Source organism: Centruroides sculpturatus, unplaced genomic scaffold, assembly GCF_000671375.1.
Source record: "Centruroides sculpturatus isolate CEXI.00-Female unplaced genomic scaffold, Cexi_2.0 scaffold262, whole genome shotgun sequence".
Taxonomy (NCBI): domain Eukaryota; kingdom Metazoa; phylum Arthropoda; class Arachnida; order Scorpiones; family Buthidae; genus Centruroides; species Centruroides sculpturatus.
In genome coordinates, this window is record NW_019384536.1 from 467,546 (window position 1) to 480,878 (window position 13,333).

Genomic DNA, 13,333 nt, shown 5'->3' on the forward strand with positions numbered 1-13,333 from the left:
TCATAGTATGTCCTCACGAGAGGCATACTATAGGAAATTGAACCTACTTAAAACAAAAAAGTATATGAAAATCAAAACAAAATTTTTATTTTAAATTTATTAATTCATATTATACATGTGTTATAAATATTCTATTATATTTTCCCTATCGTAATTTAAAAGTTTTCTCAAAATCCTTTGATCGGCTTCATCGTATCATAACGTCTAGGTTTATGCTGATGTTGGAAACCTGCTACTGGTCTTTCATAATTAACATCATATACAGTAGTTTTTAAACCTTTCACAGCCCATTTATAAAAATCTATAAATTTGGATGACTCATAATTCATATTTATATTTATTTTACCATTATTATTATTATTATTAATTTTTTTAAAGAATCTTTCAAATCGTATGTTTTCTAAATGGTCAAGAATTTTTAAATTTCTGTCGACCGAATAACCGTCACTTACTTGACTATCGCCAGTTGACCATCGCCCAGCTATCGAGTACCCGATGCAAGTAATGAACGAAGAACTGAAATATTTATTTATAATTAATTTTCCAATTAATTAATTAAACAGTAAAAATTACAAATAGTTTTATTTTATAAATAATTATATAATATACAGTATACAGTATATATTATATTATTTTTTGCCTAAAATTTTGATAAAGTTGCATTTTTTAGGTCTTTATAAGACTTAAAAAATGATCGTACAGTATTCTGTTCCACTCTGTTCTGTTCTATTTTATACTTTATCTGTGACGTTATCAGTATTGGCTAAATTTTTTACATTAAATCATATTAATGTGACTTTAGAAAAGAAAAATTCAAAATAAGAAATTTTATGCAAAGAAACATTCATGAAACGTTTTATCATATAGGTCTAAAACAAGTTAAATATAAGGTAAGTTTGTGTCGTTAGATTGCACTTGTTGGTGATATGTTGTAATAATTATGAACTATTCATCGTTCATACACACAAGCATTCTATTAATCTGGATTGTTTTAGTGATCTATTCAAGATAATCAAGAATCAACTATGCTGTTTTGTTCAAAGCTGGCATTTGACTGATTAATGACTTCGTGTGGCCATTTACTATTGTTCACTTACCTCAAATGCATTGGCTTCGGCCCAAGTAGAAGTTTTTATTGTACTAATAGTAAAAATAACTTAATAATTAGTGAAGATCCAAGGTTATTAGTAATTTTTGTTGTTGAAATAATTATACAGTAATTTCGTTATTCTTACAGAATGGTTTTACAGTAGAACCTCGATTATCCGCCCTAATTGGGGACTGGGGTTGGTCGGATAATTGAAAAGTCGGATAACCGAAAAGTATGAAAAAATCCATTATTAGTGTAGTATATTATTATATCCCATGTAATTAGTATATTAGTATATTAGTATATCGCTATTAACCTATTTTGCGTTGAATTTTCATCGATGTTAAGCCTAACAAAAATTTTTTAAAATAATAATCGTCGCTATTGTATCGTTAAAAATTAGAAAATTAAGCTTCGTTTAAATACTGGCTCCCTTTCATGGTCGAATGAGTGTTGCCAGCTAAAACACGTAAAAATAATATTAAAGTAGCCAAGACATAGCCAAATATTGTAGCGCCACATCACTAGCGGACATTTGAAATTTGCCGACTAGGACGGTCGGTTAACCGAGGGGTCGGTTGATCGGGGGCGGATAATCGAGGTTCTACTGTATTTTGATCAAAGTAATTTTAAAATTAATGTCCAGATTCAAATGAAAATTGGATGTAGAAATTTGTAAAAATTGTAGAAATGTAGAAATTTTAAAATTACTTTGATCAGAACAAAACCATCCTGTAAGAATAACGAAATTATAATTATTTCAACAAAAAAAAAAAATACTAATAACCTTGGATCTTCACTAATTATTAAGCTATTTTTACTATTAGTACAATAAAAAATTGGATGTAGAAATTTGTTTCTAAATCCAATTTCTACATAAAATTTCTACATCAATTTCTACATCAAATTTTTATAAATTTCTTACAGCTAATTTAAGAAAAATAGAAAAATAATATTTTTATAAATTAAAATAAGACAAACTTTTGCGATAAGATGCGATAAAAGATAATATATAAGAATTTTTCAAGCTAAATATGATTGTGATATAATTTATGTCTTTGTATGAACATGCAATAAGACACCAAAGCCCATTTTTCTCCAAATGAATATTCACTCTCTTCTCTCTCTATATATATATTATTAAAATCTTATATAGTCGGTCGGTTGTTTCACAATCTTACTAAATACTGTATATATGCAGTATTTTAATTGAATAAGATTGCGGTGCAACCATCCACTGTAGCCTTTTTAAAAAGTTTTTAAGTTTAATTTATTATACTTTTTAGTATTTTAACAATATTTTAATTTATATAAGTAATACATTTTGGTACTGACTTTCAAACTTGTCAGCGGTTTTGCCAGGCTCATTACGGGACGGTCAGGTAGAGGAGCGTGGCCCGATATAACCAGGACAGATCACTCGCGAAAACTTCCCGAAACCGCCTCGAACTTCCTGAGCTATTACCTGGAAAACCCGGATTTGACCGCGGGTTCTCCATATAATAGACTCATCAATAGACCGATTACGTTTGCTGAATTTTCTTTACATTTGTAACGCCTAAACAGGGGTCAGTTTACTATAAAAATCCTCCGAAGAGGTACTCCTTTTGGCAGATTGCACGTGTGTTAAGTTGCTGTATTCCGCTAAATCAAACCAAAACCTGTAGTCAAACAATTAATGATATAAAAATTTTTATTCAAATATATTATAGTATTTGAATTTCATTACTTGTACCTCACATAAAATTTAAACTCCTGAAATGATATTAAATATTAAAGTGATTTTAATAAGCTTTTTATTGAATAAAGTATGCCTGTATTTAATTATAAATTATTAATTGATGCTTAATAAAATACATTTATTGTTCAAATTTAAGTTTAAATATCATAACAAAAGAAAAATGGAGAAAAAGTCTTTACTGAAACTACTAATTGAAGTAACGAATTAACTAGTGAATGGCATTTAAGGCACATTCATTTAATCAGAATAATGTTTACTCATACGTCACTCTGATACTGTATTATTCCTTTATTTTCTGTACTGAAGAAGTGTGAAACGACGCAAAGTATTCTGACAAAACGAATGCACCTGTAGATTATTCAGCAAATTCATTTCTCGAATATTAAATTATTACTCTCCTATTCAAAATTTATATTAAGCTCTCGATTTGTAAAATTCAAAAAAATTTATAATGTTATACCAGCTCTTTTCAAAATTACTTTGATTTTGCTTCTCAGTAAACAATAAGTACAGTATAGATAATACAATAATTAAATACAATAAGTATAAACCAAGCCTATTTCATTCGAAACTGACTATGTCATCCATTTTGATTGGTTTTGCTTCGTATATCTAGCATGACATACTGGTTTGGTTATCTAGCTGTATTAAAGCAGCTTTACTATGCAACGAACTTATTGAGAAACTTATCAGGATTAACAAGAGTTATAAACTTTATCAATATCAAGTACGAATTAAAAAATAACAGATATGAATAAGAATTTTTTGTTTTATCTTGTTTCTAATATGACTTTTTAAACATTATATCAATATTTTATTAATTTTTAAATCATAATAGAAATAATTTTAAACATTTTATTGTTCTACTTATGATAATAACGCCCACATGCGTCGCTACAAACAAATTACTGTGAGCACGTGGCAAGGAACGTCATATCAGTTTGACTTTAAACTGAAAAATGATAAGGAGCGTCAGTGGTTTTAAAGTTTATATTAACAAAATAATGTCTAAATGATGTAAACGAGTACTTGTAAAGTTGCTTTTTTAAAATGATGCTGGTGAGGTTAGAATCAACAACGTAAATTAGAATCTGTGAGAGTGAGTGAGTGAGTTTGTTAATTGCCTTATGATTATTTTATCAAAAATATTATCTTTATATGTAAAATCAAGAGAACCTTGATTTGATTTTGTATTTATCTCGAGTTAGAGCCATTTTAAAATTGAAATTGTAAGAAATCAAATCGCTGTAAATGGAACCCCATATATTAAAGAAGCTCTATTTGTTACCTCTCGTTATGGGAGTTTGGATTTCTTGCGGTATGATTATTTGTTTCATAATGGCGCTTTCAGAAGGTCATGTGAGTGCTTATGTCCCCTTCATCAGGTATTTATTATTATTATTATTATTTCAATGTAATATTTTTAAAGATTGGAATTAATTATGCTTAAAATTTCTCTAATCAATGATAATAAGCGAGGTTTATAATAAATTACTATTAATCGTAAAGAAATTTTATATAATTAAATTAAATTAAGAAAATTTATTTTTTTAAACTTTCAGAAAATTTTGATTTTAAATTTGTATATATTATATGTAAAATTAATTTTTGTAAATGAAATTTAGTTAAATTCTGAACAATGGTCACTGATGGGAACATAGATATTGACCTTTTTTGCAGGTTATTTTGTATACATGTAAAAAACAAATATTTCTAAAAAAAAACTGTTCGCTATTTCGAGGTGGTCGTTATGGGAGGTTCGACTGTATTCGGATCATTTATTATATTTATAAAAATCTTGATATAAATTACTTCGCTAAAGATAGTTGTTTAAAAATTACATTTTGCTTTTAAGATAGATTATCATTACAAAATGATGAATCAATCTCTCCCATTTTTTAAAAGTGAAACTGGAGGAAAATTACCAGAAAGCGGAATTTTTGGAATTTTTCTCGTTTTTACTGCATGTTTTGGTAAGTTTTTAAAATATTTTCTATTTGATAAAGATAAATTAGTTTATACTAGAATTTTGATTAAAAAAATTTTTTAAGCATATTTCATGTATGGTCATAAAGACCGTATATAAATTGCCTAGTCCCCAGTTGCTGAGTGGATTAAACCATTGAACAGTGGTAGTTAGTCGTGTGTTAGGGCCTCACTAACACGCTGGACAGGTGGAGTTTTCCAAGTAGCGTGTCCTACATATAAACAGAAGCCTCTTTCCTTGGCAGATCTCTCGTGTTTGCATTGCGTTCTCTTATCAATCCAAACCTAATTCATCTCTTATCTCCTAAAAAGTTCTTCGAAAAATTTTTAAAAATAAAATGATCTTAAATGGACAAAAATACAGTAAATTATATTCATTTTAATTAATGTTTAATTAATATAGTATAAATTTAAAACATTGTCTATAAAATAATTATCATGGGTATTGTTAATTTGGGAATTTAAGTCACATAAAGAATACGAATCTATCAGAAATCAGTTTTTTAAAATTTGTATTTTCATTTAAAACAACATATAAAGTGTATAGGATATTTAAATGTTTTCAAGCATTTTTTATACTAATATTGTGGTGGTCAACAAATTTTGATCACGCACTTGTGAAAATATTGTTAACACTAAAGATAAGTAAATTCACTTGTGATGAACAAATTGTTTATTTGCTCGATCTTCAATGATAAACTAGGTACTCCCATGAGATCCTGCTGAAGATGGCCTGTAGAACAAGTTGAACAGGATTTTTTTAAGCTTATGGAATATTGATAACTGTTCTTTTTTGTATAAAACAGTTAAGAACACATTTAAAATACAAAATTATCTGGAATGTTGAGCTATTTGAATAAATTACAGTAATATAAATACAATTAAAAAAAAGACAAAATAATAAAATAGATAAAAAACAATGGTTAAAGGTGAAAACATTCGTTACGGTTAATAAATAATTCTCAGTGAGATAAGGTGTTTTTGCGTAGGTATAACATAAAAGCAATTATTCTCAATTTTTCAAGATTTTTTTTATTTAACATTATGGTTAGTAACTCGTACACGTGCGGAGCCATCACAACCTGTCTAACACGGATCACTTTTCAAATATTAATAATATTAATAGTAGACTACTATTAATTAGTGTGGTTGACCATTCTCTCTTCCAGGAGTGGTTGACCATTCTCTCTTCCAGGTCAACGACTACTTTTGCTCGAATTAGTTCAACCCCCTTTCAAAACGGTCCTTTAAAGCAGTGTTTTTCAACCTTCTTGAATACGAGACCCCTTTACAAGTTAAAAAGTTTTGGCGACCCCCTAGGGCCATATTAAAACTATATCAGTGATTTTAAAAACTATGTACAGTATTTAATTTTCTTTCTGTTGAGACAAATTATTGTTGATTAAAATGAAAATTTCAGAAGTATCGACAATAATTTAACACACATAAAGTATGAAACTTCCTTTAATAATAGCATTAGGCACAGGGAATTGTTGACCTTTTTTTAGGGTCTGAAGTTTCTGTTTCTACTTTTCTACTTTTTATTTCCTTTTGCAAATCAGCTCAACACTTTTTCCGCTATTATTTTCGTAATTCTTGCTGAAATTGCAGTTTTTTTTTAATATAGTGTAGGACCTACAAACACTTGTCTTTTTCTTCTACCCGCGACCCCCGTGTAAAGCTTCGCGACCCACAGGTTGGTCCGATAGCTTTAAAGCTATCGGACCAACGGTATGGTGGCATTGCAATAGGAAAATCCAAAGTACGAGGTTACCGGCCTGCACAAAATATGATTTCAGTAGTTTTTGATAGTGCCGAGTTTAAACATTTGGTCCGTTTTTCGTGAAATTTGATTCGTTGTCAGTTGACCATTTGCTATTCGTCTGTGAATATAACAGTTACTTAGAGGTAACGTTCATAGTTATATAAATCAAATACTATAATAGATTTTTTTCGTATTTCTAACCCTTATATTATATTAATCTTAATGTTTATTGTTATTTTTTGCCCGAGCAACGCCGGGCTCATCTGCTAGTTATTACTATAAATATGAGTGCATAAAATATATCAAAATTGTGATGGATATATAATAAGAATCTTAATACATAAATGTTACTTTTTTTAATTTTAAGTGTTACAAATTTATTTTCAAATTTTTAAATTAAAAATATATAAAAGAATTTGTGTGCATGTATCATCATCATCATTATTAACTATTGTCAATCCACTGCTGGATGAAGATTTCCTCTAATTTTTTCCATTTTTCTTTGCTTAATGCTTTGGTTTTCCAATTTATGTCATCCACTTTCCTACTTCGTCGCCCCATCGCACTTGGGGTTAGGCGTGAGTACCAGTACTGAACACTGGTAACTAATATAATTTATCCAAGTGTCGCACCTGATCGATGAATTGGCCTCATGGAGTATTCAAGATTTTCTTTTCGTATCTATCAGCTAAATAGTGTTAGTTCTGATACATTGCTCGTGTTTCATTGCGTTTTTCTTTCAAACAAAACTTTTTCTTTGGTTTGATGGAAACATTGAAACGTTACAAATTAAACAGGAATATTTATGTAACATCTGAACAGTATCTGAAACATCTGACATCTGATCATAACATCTGAAAGTATTTTATTTCGTTCTGTTACAAAAGTCGTAAATTTTTTTGTTTTTGGTTTTTTTGCGTAATCTATAAAACTGATATTATTAATGGCAAACAAACAATTTTAAAAATAACAATACTGTATAACCCTAGCTAAAACCATCGATACAAAGAGAACATTCTACTATGTTATGTTCCTCGGAGCCCACAATTGCCGAGTGGATAAAACCAGAACAATAGTAGTTAGTCTCGGGTTCGCGCCTCACCAACGGACTAGCCGTGTAGAGTTTTCCGTGATTTCTTCACGTGTTTAACAATTTAAACGGACCAGTTTCCCATAAAAGTCCTTACTCCCCATAAAAGTGTTTCGTTGCCTTAAACCATTAATCCAATCCATGGTTTTCGTATATACTTTCTTCATTGTGCTGTATTCAGATACAAAGACTATAACGTATATGCTGAGTACAGTGCTAAGTTAAAAAGTTCTTCATTGAAAGTATCAATATTTTCGTGGAAATTACGTTTCATGGTTTAATACTCCAAATTGTCATCAATCGACTTATATTGTTAAGTTTTTATCTTTTGACTTTTGATTAATAAGAATTCAATTTTTTATTCATAAATTTGGTTAATTAATCTATTTCTAATACATTGAAAATTACAATCTTTTAGGTTCATTATAATGGTAAGAAAATGTTAATCAAGCTTCCCCTACCCTGTTGGCACAAAGAGAGCCTTTTTTCTAGCCCGTTGTGGGATGATGGTCAGACCCAACATATGAGACAGACCAACCCCCAAAATATTCTTGGGGTTTTATCGACCGATTGGATTCGATTCCAGGATGCCCAAAGCGATAGAACAGGGGTGGCCAACCTTTTGCATACCATACGCCAATTTTTTGACAGACGAGTTCAGATGCGCCATATAACTCGAACACTTTTTATACAGTCTTATGTTCAATGTTAGGAGTTGATAAATAGAGATAAGAATAAATCTGCTTCGCTTAGGGGAGAAAAGGGAATAACTTAATCACGCTGTTGAATTAATTAATTTGTGACAGTTTATTGAAGTACCAATTTACAATAGTCAATAATGATCTCCTGTACGAGAGAGTGATTGCTTGATGATGGTGCTATAGCTGCCAGAGTCTCGTTTGGTGAAGATTACTCTGCACCACAATTATTGGCACTGAGAACGAGATCAGCTTGGAATAACTTTACTCACAACAAATGTTTTCGGCCATTTACACGCCTGTAAACTGATCGAAAATAAAGATCGCAAGACTCAAAATACGTGCATACACTGTATTTTACTATGTGGAGAACACTCATTTTATCTGCAAAATAGACTGTTACGAATTGTGCAACAAATGAACTTGCCAAGACAGACTAAAAAAAATTTATTTTTCTATATAATATTCTTAATCGCAAAAAAGCCAAATCTGGCAATTTTGCTCAGAACTAACTGAAGCGCCACTTGTAATCGTCCAATGCGCCATGTTTGGCGCATGCGCCACGTTTTGGCCACCCCTGCGATAGACAGACACCTTAATGGTTAAACAAAATATCTGTAATATTTATTTTTCTTTACATTACAAAAGTTTTAGAGAAATAAAGTGTGAATAGCTTTTAGTAGTTTTTTCTATTCACACGCAACAAATTCAGTAGACAGTAGGTTTTACGATGTAATTGGTTTCTGGAAAACGTCGCGAATAGGAATTGCAATCCAGCTGGATTTTTGCTGGATCAATATCATTCCAGCTGGATCCAGCGCAGATGTATTTTTGGTGCAATAAAGTGTTTCTATATATCAATAAATGCAATAAAGGGTATCTATCTATCTATCTATCCAGTAATTTATTGTTTTTTTTAAAGAAATAAAACATTTTTTAAAATACTTAAGAAACTTTTATTATTTAGACTGGTCACTATACATTAAATCAGTAAAACTTCTTACACATTTAGGTAGTAAACTTAATTAGGTTGTAAACTTAACTTAGGTAGTAAACTTGAGATAGAGATAATTAACTTTAAATGTTTGATTAGATTATAATTATAATGTAATCTTTAAGTTAAATAATAGTAGAGGTAATTCTACTAATTAATTTATATGAATATATTATATTATAATAATGTAAAGACGGATAATCAGTGGCTAAGTGGCTATCAGTCTTACCAGTTTTCTTATATAGGCTCTACATATCAGTCTGTAGTTATTTATAAGTAATTTAATTATTAGTGTTAGTAAAGTAGTGAGTAATTAATTAGTAGTAGTCTAGTAGTTAGTTATTATTATCACAATCATGAATGATATACATTCATATCATCATATATCTAAGATACTGATACTCATTAATTTAATTAACTATTTAACTAACTAGATAGTCTCAGTTTCTCACTAATTTTAACAATAAAATTGCCTAGCCTAGCCCACTAACCACTTATAGAATAAAAGTTTAAAACTCTTACTTAATAGAATTAGAATAGAAGTTATAAAATATTAGTCTTGTCTTGAAAATAAACTATTTTAAAGGATTAAATAAAATTAAATCAATCAGTTCTGTTGTTGTTATTATTATTATTATTATTATTATTATTATTATTATTATTATTTTACTTTTCTGGAAGTTGGGTCTCAAGAAAAAAAATAGTATTGATGGTGTTGTCTCCCAACCTACTTCTTAATGAACTGCATAGATATCCCGCTGCGGAGAAGGCTTTTTCTGTCTCTATGCTAGTTGGTTTCAGGGTCATCAAATAATCATAAATTAAAGATAAGTTTTTACCTTTGACTCCCTCACGTTCATAAACAGTCATTTCCTTTTTTAATAACTTATCATAATCCTTCTCAGTACTAGTTTCTTTTCGTTTCATGAAGTTTTCTTTCTCACGCTGTAGTTGGATCTCCGATTCTTATTCCAATGTTAAATTCAGGGAATGAATGCGGGTTATCTGGATCATCGTTTTCCGTTTCCATAATCTCCTCTGTCATTGCTGCTGGTTCCACTACATATGTATTTACTCGATTCAGCATATTTTTCATCTCCTGGCGCATTACATTTTTTTCGGTATTGTGAAAGAATAATCGTGCTTTCTAACTTTTTGGTTATAGTTTTTCGGGTTCTGTACGTAAATCAGCATCCCTGTGACCTCAATAAGACGCCGTTCTCTGATTCTTTTGCGTCCTGGTTTGTGTCCTGGCTTTTTAGTTTGTCTAAGATAAATTTCAGGGTTGTGTCAACAGTTATCAAACTCGACTCTCTTCTGCAGAGATCTTTTACGGCCAGTTTATAGGTTAGGTTTCGTGGACAAGCAGCGAGGCTGCAACTCTCCATAGGCTTAAACTGAGATCGTTCCGTCACATGATTCATTGACGTTACAACCGACCGTAAATTAGAATTATGCACCAGGACTAGGAAAGGAGTTACTTATTTTATTTAGCGCGAAGACACTTTATTTAGCGAGAGTGAAAAGTCAACTGGCAATTAGATCAGCAGAGGTAAAAGGGCAGGCAGTGCGGTGTAGAGAGGTGGTTTAGCATGTGCCACACTGAACGGCAACGTCGACCTCGCCGCCTAACGATAGCACACGTAGAAAAACGCGGCAACGCGAAAAACGTAGACTTTTGCGCCATTATCTAGAAAGTTAATTGAGTATTTGCGGATCCGCAGCGCTGGATCCAGCACCTGATGCTGGATCCAGCAGGCCGAAGAATACGCTGGATCCAGCTGGATTGCTGGATGAGGGATCCAGCAATTGCAATCCCTAATCGCGAACCGTCGTAAATCAAACTGTAATTTCTCGCGTGTTCAATATAAAAATTAAAATCATATTCTTGGAAACAAACTTTGAACTATATAATATAATATTTAAATGGTCACAGATTAAGATACTTAAATATAAAATAATCATAATAGAAAATTTAAATCAATTATAAAAATGAAACAGTCGGAACCTGAGAGAGCTAAAGTATTAATTTGCTACCCGAAATACCGAGGCGGTTAAGGGATTATCTTACTGTCAGAGAGATCCGGAGGTCGATAACCCCAGGAATTTTTCAAGAAAGGATCTGTCTCGTCTATATGGGACCGCATCTTACCATCCGGAAACGCTATTGTATGCAGTCTTGGATGAAACTACGATGAGCTTGAAAAAGAACGTCCTCTTAGTGCACATAGAGTAGAAAAAGTTTTAAGAAATGTATCTCATTACATATATCACTTTCAATAATTTTGATTTATTCTTAACAGGAATGGCAGTTATGACGATTCGTTATTTAGTCGTATCCGAATTAAATGAAGGAAGTATTCGAAAAATAGACATTTTAAACAAAATATCTTTATTTCTCGGTTATTTATCTTTGTGCGGAATGATAATTGTAGGCTGTTATCCTGTAAGTAAAATAATAATATTACTCTTTGTTCTTTAATAGAAGTTTTGTAATTAGAAGACGAATTATTTACAGATGTATGGCATAATCAGTGCTCATTTAACAGGAGCACTGTTACTATTTTTTGGGGGCCTTTTCTATGGTATTCTGCAGACTATACTCACATTTTGGATGTATCCTACTTACAATGGAATTTTGATCTTCCGAATTCGTTTGGTCATATGCACTTTATGTATTCTCTCGCTATTAACACGTAAGTTTAATTATTCAATTAATTTTTATAATATAACACACAACGACTGAAATTGACTTTAAAATTTTAAAGCGTTTATTGTAATTCCATTCGCCCGAAAATATTGGAATAAAATAATGCCAAAAGCTGATAAAGTGCCATCAGATAAGGTAAGAAATTTATTTTGTTATACAAATTTATCAATTAATAAATTCTATTTAATTATTTCAGGGCTTTACAGAGATATTAATTATTGCTTTATGCGAATGGATTCTGGCCATGTCTTTTATTTCCTTCTTCTTTACTTTTGTTAGAGAATTTCGAAAGGTTACGCTTCATTTATCACTCGTCCCTTTAGTTCGCCATTTTGACGATGAAGTCAGTTAATTGGAAGAAAATTCAAATATTAAAGGCGAAAAGTTAGGATTCATTAATTGTGCTCAAATACAAACCAGAATTTCATTGTAGACATTTATAAACAAACTGTTTGACAAAATATTTTTTTTTAATAAATGTTTTGATTCACATTTAACTGATGCCTTGATTCATATTTACATTAAAATATTTTGTTTCACATTGTAATTTTTATACTTATAATACAGGGGTGACATATTTATAATTTTTAACAAAAAAGTGTAAAGTTGAATAATTCTAAAGAATTTTCCTTTAATTTTTTTATCTTAAAAATATTGTTTTGTNGGAGGGAAATTACCAGAGAGCGGAATTTTCGGAATTTTTCTAGTTTTCACTGCATACATGGGTAAGTTTTCTTATAATTATTTTCCTATTTGATAAAAAATCCAACAACGAGTTGCGCAACTCTGTGAAAATATTAAGACAACTTACAAAATTTCAATTGTCTGTGGCGCCATCTGTTAAGAGACTTTGTTTAAAATAACTTTTATATTATTAATTATTATAAAATGTCATAAAGCTTAATTTTGAAGGTAGAGGCTTATATAAAAGATATGCAAATGCTAATAACGAGTGAATCTCTATTCGAGATCTATGGCACGTTATCCTATGGGCAAAATGGACAATTATCTGAGATACCCACCAGCAGGGCTCCAAAACAATCTTTTATAACAAAATATTTTCCCCAAAAATTTCTCCCAGAAAAAAATGTCGGAAGTTAACGCTGTACATGGGGTTTTCTAATTCACATTCATTTAGGCCCCATGAAGATATAACGTGCAACTGCTCGGCATATGACACAAGACCCCCTCTGTCTCCCCAACCTCTCTACCTTTAACCACCAAAATCGAATAATATCAACGCCCCTTATACACAAGCT

At 30.6% G+C, this 13,333-nt stretch overlaps 1 protein-coding gene across 5 annotated transcripts; it reads left to right on the top strand.

The window, feature by feature from the left end:
- The first annotated feature begins 3,766 nt into the window (after positions 1-3,766).
- On the top strand, positions 3,767-12,636 carry LOC111623249 (DNA damage-regulated autophagy modulator protein 1-like). Of its 5 annotated transcripts, none has more exons than XM_023365754.1 (7): positions 3,767-3,938; positions 4,040-4,216; positions 4,737-4,804; positions 11,668-11,810; positions 11,883-12,060; positions 12,133-12,209; positions 12,271-12,636. In XM_023365754.1, the coding sequence occupies exons 2-7, from the start codon at positions 4,083-4,085 to the stop codon at positions 12,424-12,426; spliced, it is 756 nt and encodes a 251-aa protein (XP_023221522.1). In that variant the 5' UTR covers positions 3,767-3,938; positions 4,040-4,082; the 3' UTR covers positions 12,427-12,636. The 5 variants fall into 5 exon arrangements, with proteins under 5 accessions (XP_023221522.1, XP_023221523.1, XP_023221520.1 ...); XM_023365755.1 differs by having other exon boundaries at positions 3,767-3,934; positions 4,036-4,216; XM_023365752.1 differs by having other exon boundaries at positions 3,767-3,934.
- Positions 12,637-13,333: the final 697 nt, after the last annotated feature.